Source organism: Papio anubis, chromosome 2 (assembly GCF_008728515.1).
Source record: "Papio anubis isolate 15944 chromosome 2, Panubis1.0, whole genome shotgun sequence".
Taxonomy (NCBI): domain Eukaryota; kingdom Metazoa; phylum Chordata; class Mammalia; order Primates; family Cercopithecidae; genus Papio; species Papio anubis.
In genome coordinates, this window is record NC_044977.1 from 141483259 (window position 1) to 141504381 (window position 21123).

At 35.3% G+C, this 21123-nt stretch overlaps 1 protein-coding gene across 5 annotated transcripts in view; it reads right to left on the minus strand.

Annotated features, from left to right (window-relative positions):
• The window catches only part of TSC22D2 (TSC22 domain family member 2), a 53873-nt gene that overhangs the window by 26793 nt on the left and 5957 nt on the right, over nt 1-21123 (minus strand). For 2 of the 5 annotated variants that reach the window (XR_644035.4, XM_003894958.4), the window contains exon 2: nt 11680-11751. The exons of 2 other annotated variants lie outside the window; for them this stretch is intronic. Coding sequence is in view for 2 of the 3 variants with exons in the window: in XM_003894958.4 (XP_003895007.1) it covers nt 11680-11751 (72 nt within the window). In the remaining variant the exon portion in view is untranslated. Of the gene's footprint in view, nt 1-11679; nt 11752-18596; nt 20055-21123 lie in introns of those variants that run through there. One more of the 5 variants, XM_021934748.2, reaches the window with a different exon arrangement.

The following is a 21123-nucleotide window of genomic DNA, read 5'->3' on the forward strand; positions in this document are numbered from 1 at the left end:
CACAACACACAACGACAAGAAACTTCATCTATCTGTGGTTGATCCAAGATATCATTTAAGACACAATTAGCTATACCAGAAACTAAATATATATAAGCATATATACACATATATAAGCATATGTACATATATACACATACATATATAAGCGTAAGTACATGTATATACATATATAAAGTGTTGGGTATTTATGCATTAAATCAAATGCACCTATTGGTAGAAGAAACACAAAATACACAACTTAAAAAATTTCATTAATACAGCTTTGAAAAACAGCTCTAAGAAGATAGGCTATTGGTATTTTTAACACGCTTATTCTCAAATGATTTATACACTCGATCCTTTCAAAAGGAGTAGAAACAGCTGATAAAGAAGGCAAAGGAAAAAGATATTGAAATTAAAGGTAGAGCTCCCTCTAAAAACGGAAAATCAAAGTAAGTATAAGCCAGTTACATAACACTCAAATATATGTATAATAAGGAACTGCATGTTTTGTTAACAGAAAGCTGAATATTTGGGTTGGACACAGTGGCTCACACCTGTAATCCCAGAACTTTGAGAGGCTAGGGCAGGGCGGATCACTTGAAGACAGGAGTTTGAGACCAGCCTGGCCAGCGTGCTGAAACCCCGTCTTTATGAAAAGTACAAAAATTAGTAGGGCGTGGTAGTGGCGCCTGTAATCCCAGCTATTCGGGAAGCAAGAGAATCACTTAAACCCGGAAGGCAGAGGTTGCAGTGAGCCAACATTGTGCCACTGCACTCCAGCCTGGGTGGCAGAGCAAAATTCTGTCTCAAAAAGAAAAAAAAAAAGCCTCCTATTTTTTGACTCTGAGCTTAATAGCGGCTAACACAAAAGAAACGGAACATTTATTTATATATTTATTGAGACAGAGTCTCACTCTGTGGCCCTGGAGTGCAGTGGTGCAATCTCGGCTCACTGCAACCTCTACCTTGTGAGTTCAAGCAATTCTTATGCCTCAGCCTCCCAATTAGCTGGGATTACAGGCATGCGCCATCACAACCGGCTAATTTTTGTATTTTTTGTAGAGACGAGGTTTTGCCATGTTGCCCAGGCTGGACGCAACTCCTGAGCTCAAGCAATCTGCCCACCTTGGCCTCCCAAAGCACTGGGATTACAGGCATGAGCCATCATGCTCGGGAGAAATAGAACTTGTAAAGAGACCATAATATATTATGCTTTTTGAAGAGATGGTATCTCTTATTTCTTGAAACAAAAGTAGTTATGACCACTCTAGAAAAATACATTTAGCAACATTTTCTGGATTAAGTACTATCTAAAATAAAAACAGCTACTACAAATAAATGCAGACATTTTCTGAAGACCAATGGTTAGCATCACTGTGAACAGGAGTGTTATTAGCCAGACACTGCAACTCTTTTTCCTCCTTGTTCCCCTTCCAATAGTGTGTAGGACTAGGGAAAATATACTTCTTTATTAGCAGGCAGATATGTAGAAAGATGTTTCTGTCTTCTATGACAAAGGTTACATATATTCTGAACATCTTGCTATTGGTAGAAAATATGTAGTTACTATGGATACCACCATTAGTATTGATACTGAAGTCACAAAGAAAATTCTCAGTATGTGGCCATATAAATAGCTGGGGACACTGACAGCCATGCTGCCTGCATACATACTTTAACTTAGTGAAGACACCACTATTTTTGGGCCAAATTATCACACAATTAAGTGAAAAATACAATAGCACCTTCCAAATCTTTTAGTATTTATAACCAACAATCTTCAAACTTTGAAACAATTGGGAGATAAACTGGCATAAAAATGTTATTTCTTAAGGATATTTACTAATGGATAAACTCTAAATTATTATCACTTATTTAAATTTATTTCTATCAAATATGAAAAATACTTTAGAAGTAGCCAACTAAAGCTTAAACACAGAAGCTAATTTTTGGTAAGCTAAGGCATTTAAAAGCTCTGTATCAATCACAAAAATTTAATATATTCCCTGATTTGAGTAACTTGGAATATTATGAGCATGTTTATACACACAAACTAAAAGAATGTCAGGCTAGAATACAAAGAGTCAGTCATCTCTTTCTTCTACCTCTACCTACCACCTCAAATCTTAATAAAAATAAAAAATTAAAATAATTCCATTAATATTTCTTTCTTCCCAAAAGGTTGCCCAACTGTGGACTTAAATACAACTGAAGAGGTGTGAATTTAAAATTTTAAATTGCTGAGGACGAGAATGGAAAAACAAAACAACAAGAACAACAAAACTCAAAAAGATGCTCTATGTTTATCTGGTTCAACAATTCCGGGTTCCTTAAATTTCCTTCTTGTCTGAACAAGTTCAGTTAGTTTTTTTTTTTTTTAAAGCTCTGCAATAGAATTTTAGATTCTGTAGAAAAAAATACATTGAGTTTGGCGAGTTAGTTCATATGTACACACATACATACACTTTTCTGTTCTATTCAAAGCCTTGGTTTACTTAAAATCTATTTGATTGAAAAGTTAAAAGAATTGAATAAATGAATAAATAAATAATAAAGAGACCTTAACCAGCTATTCCCACCTTTTTCAAAACTGTTTCTCAAATTTCACCTGAAAATAATTATCAAAACATCTCAAAATAGGCTGGGATGACTTAGGTTGAGAAATTTATTAAATAACATATTAAATTTACTAAAGAGGAAGGTGGTAGACATATTAGCAGAAAGCATATATAATGGTGGGTGAGCAGTTAAGAAATAATTTCTCTTTGCCAATTCTGAAATCTAGTAATGTGCTGAAAATAGATGTCAGAATGTCTAGTGTCCCACTTCAGCTAGCCATAGAAAAGTTTAGAGAAGAGATGTTTAGGGTCCAGTGAAACACCACTTCGAATAATGAGATTCGGATTTGTGGTTAAAAATCTCACAGCAGACAAGACACCTAACACAACTACTACCAGAATAAAACTAAGAGGATACAACAGAATATAAAGGATAGCAATACATAATTTGCAAACCCAAATGGTGATGTAAAATGTCTTTAAAATTATACTATTTTTTCCAACTCAAAATAATTAAAAGCCCAATTTAATATATACATACAAAAATCACAGTACGGAAAGGGAAGTATACAAATATACTTCAATTTCTATTGTAATGGACACATTAATATACAAATGTTCTCCTAGTCTTGCCACCCACCACCCCAACTTTGAGCAATAAAAGACCTCCCCTTATAAAACTTCACCAATTCTAGTAGTTGTTTCAGCTGGATTTTAGGCAGTACTCCCTTGCCTCCCAATACTTCCAATAACAGAAACTAGCTAAGCAAGTACATTTTTTTTCTAGTATTTTATCCAAAACATTAATACTGCCTTTTTTGTAAATATCTAAATTTTAAATAATCCTATAGGTGACTAATACAAGTACTCACATATTCAAACAAGACAGGAGGGGAAAAAGACAACATAATTGGTGAACCTATACTGGCTCTTCTAACAGATTAAAAAATGGTTATGAAGGATATTATTGTAATAACTGACAAAATCTGAATATGTACTATATATTCATATTTGATAACAGTACATTAATATAAGATACCCTGAATTTGGTAATTACATTGTTGTTAAGAGAATAATCTTCTTAGGAAACATACGCTGAAGTATCTGAAGTTAAATGGATATGGTACTTCCTATCTACTTTTTTTTTTTCTTGAGACGGAGTCTCACTCTGTCACCCAGGCTAGAGTGCAGTGGTGCAATCTCGGCTAACTGCCAGCTCCACCTCCTGGGTTCACACAATTCTCCTGCCTCAGCCTCCCGAGTACAGAGCACTACAGGTGTCTGCCACCATGCCTGGCTAATTTTTGTATTTTTAGTAGAGATGGGGTTTCACCTTGTTAGTGGTTCCTAAAATAATATGTTAGGATGATAAAGCAAATATGACAAAATGTTAACAAACATTGAATCTTGGTAAGAAGATTGAGTTCTCTGTACTATTGTAATTTTTCTGTAAATTTCAAATTATTTCAAAATAAAGATTCAGACATTTCTCTTCTTTTTGATTGGAAAATAATATCCTCAGAATGTTCTAATCTCTAAGACCAATCATCCTCTTCAGACTTCCTTCTGTTCTCTAAATACAGGTGATATTGCCCAAGGTCCTGGCTTGACCCTTTACCCTACTCTAATCCTTGGCAACCTTGGCCTTTCCTAAAGCTCGAACTCTAATAAAACATTCTTAAATCTCAACTAGCTTTAATGTCTATATCAAGCTGCAAGTCTGCAGCCTCAGCTGTACCCCAAATATTTTCACCTCGACTTTGTACCAGCCAGTTTTTTGGATGTACTTATCCAAAAAACAGCTAAAACCAAAAACCTCATCACTACTTTCTCCCTCCCAAACTAATTCTTTCACTAATACTTCCTAACAATACCAGCATTCCCTCAGTCAATTAGGTTTGGCACTTTGGAGTCAGAGGTTTGACTGCTCCCCTATCATGACCAATCAGTTGTAAAATCCTGTAATTCCTATCTCATCCCCATTGCCTAATTCAGGCCTCAGTACCTTTCTAGAATCACCGTCTCTAATCTAACTGCTCTCCTCTCCTGTCTTCAAATATGTTATACACCCACCAAATTTAATTTTATCCTTATCATATAAGCCCAGTACTTTCATAGTGGTGCACGGTATTTCCTCTAACTGGAATGTTCCCTTCCCCTCAGTTCTTTAATTCTGCGTGACCAAATTCTACCCACCTTTCAGTTTCCAACTCAAAAGCCACCTCTTGAAGAAACTTTGACCAATCCCTCCAGCTGTACTTGAGAGACATGAAGTGCTTACATTTTATATATTATCACTTTCAATCACGTGATAATGTCTTTACCATTTTCCATATTAAGACCAAGCTCATTGAAAGCAGTTACTAAATCTTACTGTTTCTTCTAGTATTTAATTATAGGAGAACAAGTCAAGGAATTGCAAACGTTCCTGATATTTTCCCTTAGATTCATTCAGAGCTACTCTAAAAAAGTGAGATTTTTAAGGTTTTAGAGTCTTTTGGTTGGAAAAGGTGATCTAAGACCACTTGAGATGGTAACAGAAAAATGCCTTAAACAGCAAGTATCTATAATTTGGGACAAACATGTATTGTTAAACAGACTACTTTATTAATATGACCAAGCATATAATACTTTACTGAGCTTCCCAAGTAGCTTTTCAGAACATTGTAGGCACGGGTTTCAAACAGTTTTAAGTGGCTTCTTTCATTAAAATTCCAATGACCTACATTCACTACGCTCTACATACAATTGTATTTCTTTCCTACATACTACTCTTATTTCCAGATCAACAAGAATTTGAATTGTATTTTTGAGAGCATCAATTTCATAACCAACCACGTGGCTTTTAAAAACTTGGAGGCCTGGTTTTCCCTATGGTCCTATGACTGTGACCTAGACTGATGATACCCATTTATATATATAGTCCATGATTTCTAAATGAAGTTAACCTTAAATTCTGCCAGTCAGTCTGTAATGTGTAGTTATTTCTCTCCATGAGTTACTCTACCTCCACTTGGCACCTGGGTATGAAGAATTCACTAGTTTTTAAGATGCTGCTGAAATGATCAGCATGGTGTTAACTGGTGCCTAGTTATTTGTGGGGCTTCATTTACCACCACTATCTACGGCAATTCTCATTTCCAAATAAGCTTACTGTCACTCATTTTCTTCTGAGGGAAGCTCCACTGGTTTCTCTATTCAGACCAACATTCTTTCCTAAAAGAGCAGAATAATTTGCTAGTCTTCCATTCCTTAAGCAAATACACAGCTCTTTAAGGTTTACTGATAATCACAGCCAATAATGACAAAACAAGTAAAAGAGTTCAATTCCAATGCTTGTACTTACCTCTTTTCTTTTCCATTTAGAAAAGTGGGGGAAATAAAACTCCAGCGTAGGCATTTTAAAGTAACTAAAACTAAATTTCACTTAAAATCAGCATCCTTGGTTAACAGACAGGAAGATAGTGATGGCAAGACCATTTCCCAAGGGATCTGTTTACTTTTAGTAAGCTTGCTCAGGTCTGCCTATTGCAATACCCCTGGATGTGCAAGTAGAGTATAAAGAAATCTGGTTTTCTAGTTAGTTTTGTATTTAGAACAACTATTCTGTAGAAACGGAGTACAACAGATTAGTCACCATCATTTCTTACTCTAGTTCTAGAAATATCACCTAAAATCACATTAGTTGTGGCAGCCCTGTCACTTGCTAACCAATACTACAAAATGCCATTAACACACATATCTAAGTATTTTTTTTTTTTGCTATAACTAGTCAACCTAGGTTTCAACCTCCCTGAATTTACATGTGAGTTCTTCCAATTTCTTGGTTTCTGTATTTGTTTCAGTTAAATTTATAAATGCTGTCATCCTCAATGGCTGTCACTTCCTTGATTTAACGTCATCTGAACATAACCACACCCTGAGGTTTCCATCTAAATCAGAGATTCAAAAATGAGTTTTAGAATGAATATATAAAGCTTTCATCCTCTAAGTACCACTGATTACCTGCCCCTCCTACCCTGGGCCTGTCCCATTCCCCACTTAAGAACTACAGATTAAACTACTGATGAAAACCTTACTTAACTGACTCTCCACACCAATAAGACCAGACTTGGTACTTACTATGTTCAATAAAGGAACAGTGCTATGTTACAAATTAAAATGGAAGACATAATGACTAAACACAATGTGGAATCCTGAATTGGATCCTGGAACAGAAAAAGGACACTTAAAATGTGGAAAACTTGGTAAAATTAAAATAAGATCTGTAGTTAATAGTATTCTATCAATGTTAACTTCCTAACTTTGATAATTGTACTAAGGCTGTACAACATGTTAACATTAAGGGAAGCTAGGTAAAGGACATACAAGAACCCTCAGCACTATTTTTGCAACTTTAAAATTATTTCAGATTAAAAAGTAAAATAAAAGGAAGGAAGGAGAGGAAGGGAAGAAGGAAGGAAGGAGGAAATGAAGGAAGGAAAGAGGGAGGGAGGGAGGAAGAATAAAAGGTGCAATCATTAAAAAGCTATACTCTATTAATTTTTAGCTTCCTGGACTATCCTCTACTAGACGTCTTTTAGTGGAATTGGTTGAAATTTAATCAGATAATAAATTATGTAAGTACTAGGTACAAATTAGTAAGGAATCTGTTGGGGTTGGTCACAAAATGGTTCAGGTACATATCCTCAAGATACTTACGCATAATCACTAGGAGAGAACATCTAACCAATACCAATCTCCAACAAATAACTTACTTGAGTGATTCTTTAAAATTACATAGTTCATATCTACAACTATGCAGAACCATACAGATAAATCTCAAATATAATACTGGGTGAAAGAGGTCAGACACAAAACACATAGTGTATAGTCCTACATATATAACACATTAGAAATTAGGATTGGGAGGGGAAGTGACTGATGGGGGGCACGAAGAGGAAATGAAAGGGGCTTATAATATTCTGTCTTGATCTGGGCGCTGGTTACACAGGTGTGTTCAATTAGAGCTATGTATTTATGAATGGTGCACTTTTCTGATACAAATTATACTTCAATAAAAAAATTTAACAAGTCCTATCACCAAGCATTCAAAAACTAGATCAGCTAAGTTGTACAACTTGAGTTTTACCATTTGAGATAACAAGTACTGGTGGATGTTCATGATGGAGCCAAGCTTCTTAGAGATGAGTAAAACAAAAGAAATTGTCTCATATGGTACCAAAGGTATTTATGATACAAGCAGCTTAGTTCTAATTTATTCCTAGCTTCAAAAACATCTCATAGAGAACAATGATAGGAAATACTGGAAGGCGTTCCCTACACAAAATACTCGAGGCTATTGAAATAAGAAGACTTTTTTTATCCAATAATTTTAAAATTAGAGGTAATAAATGTAAGTGAATAATCACTGTAGAAAACAATCTGAGAGATCATCAATTATCTAGTGAAAAAATTTAGGATAAACTTACTAGACTTTCATTTTAAGTTAATAACCCATGTCTACTACTTTCCTTATAAACTTCTCTCTAAATACTGATGTTATCATAAGGATAGACAAGCACACCTAGCAACTGTTCTCTCACTTGTTTTAACAACATTTATGCATTTCTTAATGAAGACAAAAGCTCTGCAAATGCTTATCGATAGGGTTAAAGCCTTACAAGCTACCTAATTTCTTCCTTTAGTCTAGCTGAAGTTTCTTCCCTTTAGTACTCCTTTACTTTAGTGACCTGGTATTTAGAAGAGGGTAAAATTGTTTGCTATAAATTCTTACGCTGAGCTTTTGTAAACAAAGGACTCCCAAAGACAACCTGCTCCCTGCACCCCAGTGATCATCAGGATAGGTTTCTAAACTAATTCTGCCAATTTAACAAAGCAATGCCAAGTATTAACTTCGGAAAACTGTTGTTTAGAAAATAGGAAGTCAAATTTTAAAGTTACTATTCTGAAATACCAATAGGCTAGGATCTCATGAAAAATTAACTCCTCCATAGTAAGATAATCTCCCAGAAAGCTACGGCAGTTATAGTATTTATTTTAGTAAAGAGTCAACTCAAAAACAGTTTGGGCTACTGAAGAAAGGGTTGGATTATTTTTGAGTTATCAGTATCTACTGTCCCTACATTTGAAGATGGTTTCAGCTTATTGATTCCCTGAGGACTCTGCAAATGGCAAACAGAGAAGACAGAAACCATGATGGCACCTACAGAAAAAGGGAAAGGAAGGCTTGAGGGTAGCTGCAATTTTAGTACAATAACTGAGTAAAGCACTGGATATAAATGCAAGGAGAAGTATCTAAATATAGGCAGAGGCAGGCTACTTGGTGAAAAGTCTATTAATTTGCCAATTATAATTTAAATATGGAAGGAAACAAAGGGGCCATTAGAGAATTTTAAGTCAATATGAGAAAGGTACATTAGTTACTTATATTTTAAAAGATATTCTGCTAAATTGAAAGATTTCCTGGGGAAAAAAGGAGATTCTTGTCTTTCGAGTTACGCAAAATCAAACTAGGGATATTCAGCTATTTAGGGCAGGTTTACTGAAAATGGGCACTTAAAAGCTGCCCCTACTGAAAATGATTTCCAACATTCACAAATAGGAGCCTAAAATTTGTTATCTAGCAATAGCGAGACAAATCTATGCCTCAAAATAAATAGATAATGTAGAAGATAACGTTAGGGACTTGCAGTCCCTTAAACTCCCAAACATCTCTCTTTTTCTTTTTGAGATGGAGTTTCGCTCTTGTCACCCAGGCTGGAGTGCGATGGCGCAATCTCAGCTCACTGCAACCTCCGCTTCCCAGGTTTAAGTAATTCTCCTGCCTTGGCCTTCTGAGTAGCTGGGATTATAGGCGCGTGCCACCATACCCAGCTAATTTTTGTATTTTTAGTAGAGATGGGGTTTTACCATGTTGACCAGGCTGGTTTCAAACTTCTGACCTCAGGTGATCCACCTGCCTCAGCCTCCCAAAGTGCTGATATTACAGGCGTGAGCCACTGCGCCCAGTCAATGTCTCTCTTTAATAGTAGAATCACCCCTGCCAAATACCTCTTGGACAAATTAGTAAAATAAAAAATCCTGAATTTATAAGAGTAAAAATGAACAATGTAATTTGGTGATGTCCAAAACAAACAAGGTCAGAAGTTATATTTAATATTTTTTAAAGCTTAACACACACAAATCTTCAACTCGTTTGCAAGGAATAAACGGTCTCACGATACTTTATCAGCTGATACACCTATCAGTAATTCTGTAGTTACCAATTGAAAGTGTAGATTATTAAAACTAACAAAGTTAGCCATGATTGCTTCTCTCAATGGAAAATTTAATAAGCTAGTTGAAAAGTTCAAAGAAAGCCACTAGCCAGTTTCTATTGGGTTGGGCTTGTCACCTTAGTACCAACAAGGCCAATTTACAGTGAAGAATGGCTGATCTGATTATATTTTGATTTTATTATATTTTGGCATTAACACACTACAGACACATTAATCCACTAACTTCTTTGGCTCTGAACAACAGGCTCCAAGGAGAAGATAAAATAAGTATTTTCAACCCATGAGAAACCATAGATACGCAACCTGCCTCATTTCCGATACTTAAAAGTTTCTGTTATCTAAAAAAGAAAACATATAAGGAGTATTTAGCTGTAACAACAAATGATGTACAGCCAACTTCTATGGTTGTTTTATTATGAAACAAAATAAACCTTTCAATATTAGATTCAAATTATTAAAAATATAGCTCAAACCTTTCTACACTGATAAAAATAATATATATCATTCATATCGACACCATGACAGCTCAAAGTTAGCTATTTGAAATAAATCATCAAACTTTTGAAAGCTACTCTTATTACATTTCTAAACAGAGTGCTATTTTTCCTTTTTCTAAGGGAAACTATAAAGCATACTCCAAAGTACTCACATTCTGGCTACATTTGGAAAACTATCTGAATGATTAAACCTTCATGTTTATTTCATCTCACAATTTACATTTATGTATTAATTTAAATGGCTACAGAACTATTTAAAAATTTATTTTATAAACACGGTACTACAAATTTTAAAACTTCCTGTTCTAAAAGTAACTATTTAAAAACATTTCTGGAACACAACATCAAAAAAAACCTGTTATTTCCCTAGAGTGACACACACAAGCAAATCAAGCCGAAGAATTAAGACTGTTTTAGCATTTCTAGGCAATGTGTATCATGTCTTAATATGACATGTACATGCACTTAGCAATACTCTTTTCTAATGAAAGAGATGGAGTTGAGTTCATGAGTGTTATCCAAAAACTATGGCAGAAGACACAAATGCGTTGCCAGGCAGAGTTAAAAGAATCTAATGAGCTTTGTGTGAATTTTAAAAACATTGTTTGAACTCAACTTTTATTAACTAAACACAAAATGATGGAGTGCTAATAAATATTCAGCAAAACGATTGAACAGAGCATACACTACTTAAAATGTGTGTTAAGCAGAAAGATAAACCAAAGTATCTTTTGCCATAAAAGAACTCCAAGACTTCATTCTGTATTTTTAAAAGTTAACAGTAAAATCTATATAGCATTTCTGTAAGAAAGCAAACTGTTTTAGGGGCTTACAAATCAGTAATGCAGACCTAGTGAATTCTAGCAAACAAACTTGAAGTTAAAGTTTCTTGCCAAAAATTAAATAACGATTACTTTGATACCTTGGTCTTGTTCCTCCTCCAATTTCATAATTTGAAATAACATTTTGCTTTGAATCACTATGGCTTTTACAGGAAAAAAAAAGAAAACATAAAATAGCACAAAAATTAAAATATAGTTTATTTTATAGAATATGTATTTGCATTAAAATACACTGGGGAAGTGACTATTTCATATCAAAAATTCAACACAATAGGAACCCTTCAGAAATATAGATATACTTAAAGTACACAGGATGCAGAAAAGTATGTTTATTTTCTATATAAAATATAGATTGTCCTTTTGGTTTATTTTGCTGCTTTGTCCCATGCTAGATACCATGTGATTTCCCCCCCATAAAATAACAAAGATCAGTTTTAATGATGAGAAACCAGTACAGTGCAAAGCAATTCATGCATACAGTTTTGCATGTATGCATTCCATATGTAAGTATTCATACCTATCCCAGAGGCTCTTTGATTCCTGTAACGTGTTCAAATGGAACGCTTGGTAGAAAGCAGTTGAAGGATTCCTGTGAGATCCGAGAATCAAATGGAAATGAAGTTGAGAACGTACAGTATAATCACTACTTTTCAAAAGAAGATGGAAGATTTTAGATTTCTAAAACAGTGTAACTTTTAATAATAAAAAGATTTAAAAACCACGTAAGTTTGCTTAAAACAACAGTTCGAAAGAAATTAAAAACTGGACAAAATCCAGCAGACTTCAACAATAATTCAGGATCACAGTTATAAAGAGGTAATGCAGATGAAACTAAATACTAAGTAGCATCCAATTTTGTGTGTGTGTGCATATAAATATGACTAATTCATAGCCTAATCAACACTGTTCTGTACCAAATGCCTTTATAAATATCCATCTTGTTTAACAGTTTAACAAGGCTATTCTCAGGTAGAGTATCCACATAAAGTAAGTTAAGCTATATCTTCACAATGTAAAAACTTTTCTTAGGCTCTGTTAAAAGTAGCAAAGGTTTGATAATTAACAATGAAGAGTTCTTTCCTGGGTTGGACTTGACACCTTTCCACCTTCAAAACCCATTTATTTATATGTGTTTTTTTTTTCTCGTATAGGGCAAAAAAAGGCGCTGCAATTGTTTGGCAGCTTTCTAGTTCTAGCATTGGTACTGTACCACTTTAAGGGGTAAAAGCCTATTTATCGTAATTATTTTTCATTTCTAACATTCCCTAGGGATACATTCCCTAGGGCTATCACCATAGACTCTTAACTGATGGGCTCTTCTGGACTGTCTCCCAGTAAGTATGATTCACCTCCTATCTAGGGACTGGTTCCACGGGGACCCAAACTTTTGACAAACCTGTTCCTTCCTCCTCAGCACGCTTTCATAGTCTTCCCCCACCTTCAACCTGTAAGTCTGGAAGCTAACAAAAACTTTGCCATATAACTTTGTAGCAGAACAGCAGTGGTTAAGAATGTATTTATTAGGTACCACACACTATTTTAACTGCTTTACACTCATTAACTACATTTTGACAATAGCCCTAAGAGGTAGGAACCACTATTCCCATCTCATAGATGAGAAAACTGGGTCAGATAGAAGTAACTTGGCTTACATCACTGAGCTAGTAGGTGGCAATCTAGTTCCAGAGTTTATGCTCTTAAACCACTACGCTAAACACACAGCAGCATTAGTTTGACCTCTTTAAGTCTGTCTCTTTATCTGTTAACTGGTTACATTACTACCTAGCTTTGCAGGATGGCTGAAGAACTGAGTCTAAATGTAAAGTTCCTGGCATACAGTGAATTCTTAATAGCTATTATTTTAATCTACAAAATGAGGTTTAGATACAACATGGCAATTCTGGAGTCCTATTAACAGCCTTAAACTCTGTGCAGAATTATTAGTACAATTAAAAAAAAAATGACTTCCAAGATGCCAGAGAATCACTAAAGTAACTGTTTGATTAATTAGGAGACTAATACGTGTATTTCTCATTGCTTGCCCTACTTCAACTCCTTTCTATTCTTTTAACCCCTTCACCGCTTTTCTCCTAACTAGGTCTAAGGCAATCAAAGACACTGATTAGACCTGCTAATAACAAGAAAAGCTTAAGAGGTTTCTAACTACTGTTTGTTTAACGGCTTACATCCTCTTAAGATGTATTTGTCAGGCCACTTTTTTCGCTGTACTTAGAAGTCAGTCTGCCAAATCAAATGAAAACTGAACCAACTGAACATTCAAATTTGGGTTTTTTTGGTTGTTGTTTCCTTTTTTGTTTTTGTTTTTTGTTTTTTTTAAAAAAACAGGCTTGCCCAGGAACATATGGGAACTAGTTTGCTCTCCTCAAACGTCTGTTTGGAAACCTCCAGTTTAAATGGAGTGACTCAGAGAGGAAGGTAGTATACACAAAAGAATAAGAAAGAGTATACTTGGAAGTTATTCTTCAAGTCTACAATTCAAAATTCATTAAAGAGTACTCACAATATATTTATAGGGATGATATTCTTTAAAATAACTGTTATTTATTTATTTTTTGGAGACAGAGTTTCACTCTTCTCACCCAGGCTGGAGTGCAATGGCACAATCGTGGCTGTACTGCAAACTCTGCCTCCTGGGTTCAAACAGTCTTCCCACCTCAGCCTCCCGAGTAGCTGGGATTACAGGTGCCCACCACCACACTCAGCTAATTTTTAGTATTTTTGGTAGAGATGGGGTTTCACCATGTTGGCCAGGCTGGTCTCAAACTCCTGACCTCAGGTGATCTGCCCGCCTTGGCCTCCCCAAGTGCTGGGATTACAGGCATGAGCCACCACACCTGGCCTCTTTAAAAGAACTTTAGATCCTCTGACTTTGGAAATATAAATATTTAATTTGAATCAAATTCATATTCCAGGTAAGTTAGTTCCAAATGAAGTCATATGACTTGTTATAAAATTCCAGCAGTTTTACAGAATAGTGAAATATCTCTTAAGTCAAATGTAAAAGTGAAAAACAAACATATTTGTAGTTAGTAGTAAATACTGGGATATGTAAAGAACCTGTGAAATAAAATACTGTATAAATGGATCAAAAGTTTTTAGAACATATTAGAATACACTTAATTAGAAAAAAGCTAACAATTAATAATCACTCTACATATATTCAAAGTGAAGAAGCCACAGTACATGGCTTTCTATAGTACATAGTTATACAATCTATGTACTACATAAAACTTTAAACAGTCTAGATTTTAAAGGTAAAAATTCAGACAGTCTTATAAGCTATGAAATTTTGTTTCTGGGATACTTCAACTGGGATGTTATCCATAAACTGAGGGATTTCTTGCAAACAGCAACAATAATTGGTCTCCAAACACTGATTAACAGGTATAGATTAAAGGAGTTAAGTCTGTGAAATTACTGATCAAGAAAGTAGAAGGGAAAAGAGCCATTTGTAAAGACTGAAGGGCTTGATTATCAGAGAGACTTCTATTTTGGAATGGCATAAAATTGAGGAGATTAAGAGCCCAAGGAAAAGGCTGTTAATGGGATCATTTCAAGGTTACAGTCTATGAAACCTGAAAGCATGAAGAGGCAACTGAAATTAAATATTTTATTAGAACGAAATACTGATTTTTTATGCAGCTGTGGTCACAAATTCTCTTCCACTCAGGAAGTAAAATTTGAAACCAGCTTTCTAACAATTTATTTGACATTAATATAAACTACCACTCTAAATATAGAGACAACGAAGCAATTCTAGGACGACTGAGATGTGGTTTACACTGTACTTCAGCCACCTAAACAAAAATGCTGTTTTCCTATTTGTAAACATTCTTCAACACCACTGAACAAAATATATTCTTTTCTCCCTGACTTTACATACTCAATAGTCCATCACATTAATTTCCAAGTAAGTCAAAATACTATATCAGAAAATGACTCAAAGCATGTGGCACGTCTACCCGTTTTTGCAAGATACTACTTTGTAGGGTAACTGACTACAACAGGGAGAAAAACACAAACATTCCATACCTCAAAACTAAGCTACAAAAATTGTCAAAGCTTAAAGCATAAGGTACTTGAGCACTCAACAAACACCTCTTTCTCTTATCTATGCCAAAATATGACTTCAGAGATCTCTAAATAGAAACCAAGGAAATACGATATGAAGAAGATCAACAAGCACCATCTCCAGTATTATTATCTGGGGAATTTAAATGATTAAAAATATCCTTTAAGTAAAGGGTTACAACACAACAAATCAGTGGCTATGGTAGCTCTTCCTTCCTCCTAACTTACTGTCTGCCAAGTAATAAAACAAATTTGTAACTCGGAATATTCAAAAGCACTGGCTTTGGGTTAAAGGTCTGAATATGAGTCTATGCTTTGTCACCTAATACCTAGGTGACTCAAATTCTAAGAGTTTGTTTCCTTAAACCATAAGAAAGGAGGAAGGGAAGAAACCACTTTCTTACAAATTGTTGAAAAGATCAAATGAAAGTCTATATACATAGGACCTGACACAAGTAAGTTTGCTTTTTGTTTAATATAGGGTTAGTTTCCAAATTACGCTGCCTATAAATCAAATTTTGGTAGAGTATCTCAACATGTACCAAATGTTCTGACATTATCAAGGTAATATTGAGGGAAACAAAATACTTAAACTTAGAGCTAGGTGTACCAAAATATTTGGCATATTTCATTAGATAAGAATTCTGATTTTTGGGACTCAGCACTCCGAAGGTATTCCCTTAACACAACTTTATCATAAGATTATAATTTAAAATGCAATAATCACTGAAAGGATACTGAAATCATTTCAAGATATACATTATTTTAACAATAAAAGCTTCAATAAACACCTTTAACAGCAACTTACTATAAAAATCTAAATTTCTGGCCAGCCGCGGTGGCTCACGCCTGTAATCCCAGCACTCTGGGAGGCCGAGACAGGCGGATCACGAGGTCAGGAGATCAAGACCATCCTGGCTAACACAGTGAAACCCCGCCTCTACTTAAAAAAAAAAAAAAAAAAAAAAATTAGCCAGGCGTGGTGGCGGGCCCCTGTGGTCCCAGCTACACGGGAGGCTGAGGCAGGAGAATGGCATGAACCCAGGAGGCGAAGCTTGCAGTCAGCTGAGATCTGGCCACTGCACTCCAGCCTGGGCGCCAGAGCGAGACTCCGTCTCAAAAAAAAAAAAAAAAAAATCTAAATTTCTTACCATGACATTTAAGTCCTTCACTCTGGTTCCTCTCAAATTAATAATACCATTTTCCAAACGATAGATTCTCACTCTTTCACAAATCATTATACAAACTACCTTTTATCTCTGCTTGGAAAACTATCCCCTTCTTTTCTTAGTGACCTAATCTGAATGACCATTTTAAGATTTAGTTCAAGAGTTAGCCTCAAAAGAATGTACAAGTAATAATGGGTACTTCTAAGGACAAACTGGGTGGCTAGAGGACAGAGAAAGCAGAGAGGCTTTCGATTTTACTCTTTTATATATTTTGAGTTTTGAACTATATAAATACCTATGCAGAGAATAATTTTTAAATAGAAGTCAGTCTACTACCCTACCAATCCCAACCTGATCTGATGTCTCAAATTGTTCCCATTAGCACCTTATATTACTCCATCACCACCTACAATGTATGTCAAAGTATACATCTGATCATCATTTTCATGATGATGAAAATGCCTGAGATCTAGGAGGGCAGGATAGTCTCATATTTGTATTCCAGTGCTCACTACTCGCAAAGCATCATGAAAGCTGAATGACTGATATGCTGTTTTAAATGTTTTCTTGGGCCATTAACCTACTTAATGAGTATTTGCAAACTTCATTTATTGCCACACAACAGTCAAGTGGCAGGAAAGGGGTGACAAGTTTTAAGTTTGCTGTTCTCTCATGAAGCACACCTGAATGTATGGTCTCATATACATAAGGCTAGAAGAAATCTTAAAATTTGACAAAGTCTCAAAAAAGAAAAACAGACAAGTGAAATGACTTGACCAAAGAAACCAGCTAAATGATAGAAGAGCCATGACTGGAACACAATTCCCTATACTTCTTACAATATCATGACTCCTCTGCAATAAAACATCATCTCCTTTTTTCTGACTACAACCATACCATACAATTATGCTTTCATACTAAAATGGAAGATTCTTGGTATGATTTACAGCATGTGAAGGGGTGATCTGGGAGAACAGTTTGGAAACTGAAATATTAACATTTCTGTGACATACGTTTGCCACATATATTATGTTACAGACTGTTCAAATTACTTGCATACATCATTTAATCCTTTAAAACTCTCCCAGGTAGGTACAATCCCCATTTTTCATAAGAGGAAACAAGGCATCTACGCCAACTAGCTCAAGGTCAAATACAGCAGTTAGATTTTAGCCCAGGTATGTCTGACTCCACTGTCTCTGTAATGGTCATTCACATATGTTAACACATAATTAAACATGCTATTGGTTTTATTTGACCAAAACAGCTCCTTTCTCCTTTGTTTTGTCTTCAAAGACTAGGTAGACAGTATACCAAGCAAAGATTTGTTTTGCTTTAACATACAAAACCACTTGATAAAAACTAAATACTAACTCTACTTTAGAAACTAGTGGGCTTTACACTTAGCTTTGGGAATCCTTTATTCAGGTTAAATGATATACTTGTATAATAATGAAGATGAACAGCCTAACACTAACATTTAAAACTATGCCATCGTTATTTATAATAATTGACACGTTAATCACAAACTCCATCTTCTACAAGGCAATATTCTTTAGACAAATTTTAGTAAAGGCTTATGGGAAAAGAAGCTTTAAGTAATTTAACATTTAGACTTTACTTATTTGTCCTGCCTACCCTAATAATAGGTATATGTCCCAGGCAAACACTAATAAAATTAACTCAATTATCTGCAGAATTTTCACTTAACATCACAAATAAATGTACAATTTAAAAGGATGGAAGCACTTTTTCTTCTTAAACAAAAATTAGCTTGGGTACAAAGAAATCAAACTAAATACTAAATACTAATTATTTAAGTCTGATTTGTGGCTTTACATTTGAGACAAGCAATCTAGATGAAATTTAATTCACCTGATTTAAGAGCAGAACTCGCCGGGCGCGGTGGCTCAAGCCTGTAATCCCAGCACTTTGGGAGGCCGAGACGGGCGGATCACGAGGTCAGGAGATCGAGACCATCCTGGCGAACATGGTGAAACCCCGTCTCTACTAAAAAAATACAAAAAAACTAGCCGGGCGAGGTGGTGGGCGCCTGTAGTCCCAGCTACTCAGGAGGCTGAGGCAGGAGAATGGCGTAAACCTGGGAGGTGGAGCTTGCAGTGAGCTGAGATACAGCCACTGCACTCCACCCTGGACGACACAGCAAGACTCTGTCTCAAAAAAAAAAAAAAAAAAAAAAGAGAGCAGAACTCATGCAACACTTTCATATAAGAAACAATCCATCAATACACCTTTAATATTACTAAGCCAAATTTGAAGAGTATACATCAAAGTATGCTTATTAAAGTCATGGAACGATGTATAGGAATGATGCAAACTGGCTACTGTTCCTACCTTTTTATGAGGGAGACCCAGTTTTTGCCCTAAGCAATGCCAGATTAAGAATATAACAAATATTGAGTAATTTGATACGTTCAAGAATTGCTGTGGGAAAGACATTATACCAATGATTCAGGTATACATATTCTTTGTGGACTCAATAATTCACACAATACCGTTGAAAATAGTAGCCTCAAATCACAAGCCCATTGGTTTAGTATAAAGAAAAACCATACACTTAAATATCAGGAGTTTTGCTACACATACCCCTTAAATATGATTAATATTTCTTACTAAAAATCTGCTTTTCCAATTAAGGAATTACTTATGGAATATCATTCAGGCTATGTTTAGCCAGACAGACCTGCTTTTGTAAGGCCTCTCCTTCCTCATACTTTAAGTATTTAAAGAGTAATGCAATTAAGAAATAAACAGAATCTTCAGAAAAGGAAATACACACTGGACTAAAACAATTCTTCAAAGAAAGAATTAGAACACCGTTCCTCAATATTCACAAGTGTTCCTATTTCTTTTGAGACTATATTTCATGCTATTCCACTGTATTTTCTTCCACCTTGGTAATCTGCTATCATTCTACACTTCCCCGCCCCCAACTCCTGCCATTTTAGGAAAGGAAGGTCAGAATCCTTTTACACTTTCCTAACTACTATTCCTCTATTAGGAAACAGATTTATTTGGGTTTCTTTACTACTTGATTGGTGGGGCTGCCATTTGTTCATAACTGCTTCTGATCTTTTCTGGTGCAGAGACAGATAGACTCCCATTCCTAATTGGGAAGTACCAGATTCACAGATCCAGTACTATATTTCACTATTTCCAAATTAGTGCTATCAGAATTATTTTTTCTTTTTCTTTTTACAGACAGGGTCTTGCTGTGTGGCCCAGGCTTCAGTGCAATATTATAACACAGCTCACTGTAGTCTCCAGCTCCTGGGCTCAAGTGATCCTCCTGCTTCAGCCTCCCCAAGTAGCTAAAACTATAGGTGTGGGCCTCCAGACCTGGCTAAGTTTTAAATGTTTTGTAGAGACAAGGCCTCACTATGTTGCCTAGGCTGGTCTCAAACTCAAACATCAAGCAATCCCGACCTTGGTCTCCCAAAGTGCTGGGATTACAAGGCATGAGCCACCACCCCTGGCCCAGGATTCTTAAATAACAAATGAATTGGCATTATATTTATTCTCAGGAAGTAGAGAACATATATACCCCTACCACCAGTCCTATATAAAATGACTTCTCATAAAGGTGATTTAGTTCAGGGGTTGTGATCTCCTAAAGAGAAAAAACAAGTGTTACTAAAATAGTTGGAATCTGTATTATTCACACACATATAAGCCATTATGTTTTCTAAAAATATTTAACAATGTTTGGCCTATATGATTTAGTTCACATAAAATTTTATACAATATGTGTCACTGTGAATATAAAAGGCCACACTCCTACAGATATAGCTCACGGTTTAGGAATTTCAGGTACTTCGGAAAACCGTAAGCCTTTTTGGAAAACTGTCATTTCCTTTTACTTCGAGCCACGTTTATGAATAAAGTATGTTTTAGTAATCCATGTGGCGCTCCTGATGAATACATCAATATCAGTTTTTATACTAAACAATAATATCACATATATATGATCTGATATTTTTATCACTAACTCCTCAGTAAGAACACTCTTAAACATGTAGATAGGCCTAAGATAGTATCTAGTATGTAATTCACACATCAACTGTAAACCTACAAGAGCAAAATTACCTTCACAATTTAACAGATAAATGTCAGCTTCCAAGAAACATATTCAAGACAGAAATGTCCATCTTTAGAGACTTCAATTCAGTGAGACTTTCATATAACAGAGGTCTAAGATTGAGACAGTTCTGCCTCCTGGTATACATTTACTTAATCCTCTCACTTAAACTTCAAGTAAAAAAAAAAAGCAGAATTTTGTTTAAAATATATATAAATGTACAAACAAAATGTGTATTTATGGCACATACCAGGACACACCACTTAACTTTCACAATGTATAATACTTTATCAGCGGTCACTAGCAAACCACACAAACAAAACCATTAACAAGACATAGAAATATCTGCCACCAAAGGATCCTTAGAATCAGGTTTTCAACAGTCTTTTGGCCACAGATGACAGCTCACAATTGCAGCCATTCATAAGAGTTCCTGGAATGCGGCCTACAGAGTTCACACTGGTCGGCTATCTATGGAAAGTGATCAGTACTGTGATCCTTTTCCAAAAGGGCCAGTAATACTTTGCACCTCCTCTCATTTATAGGAGACTGTTAAGTGTGTATGCAGTTTAAACAAGTTTTGTAAAGTTCACTATAAAAG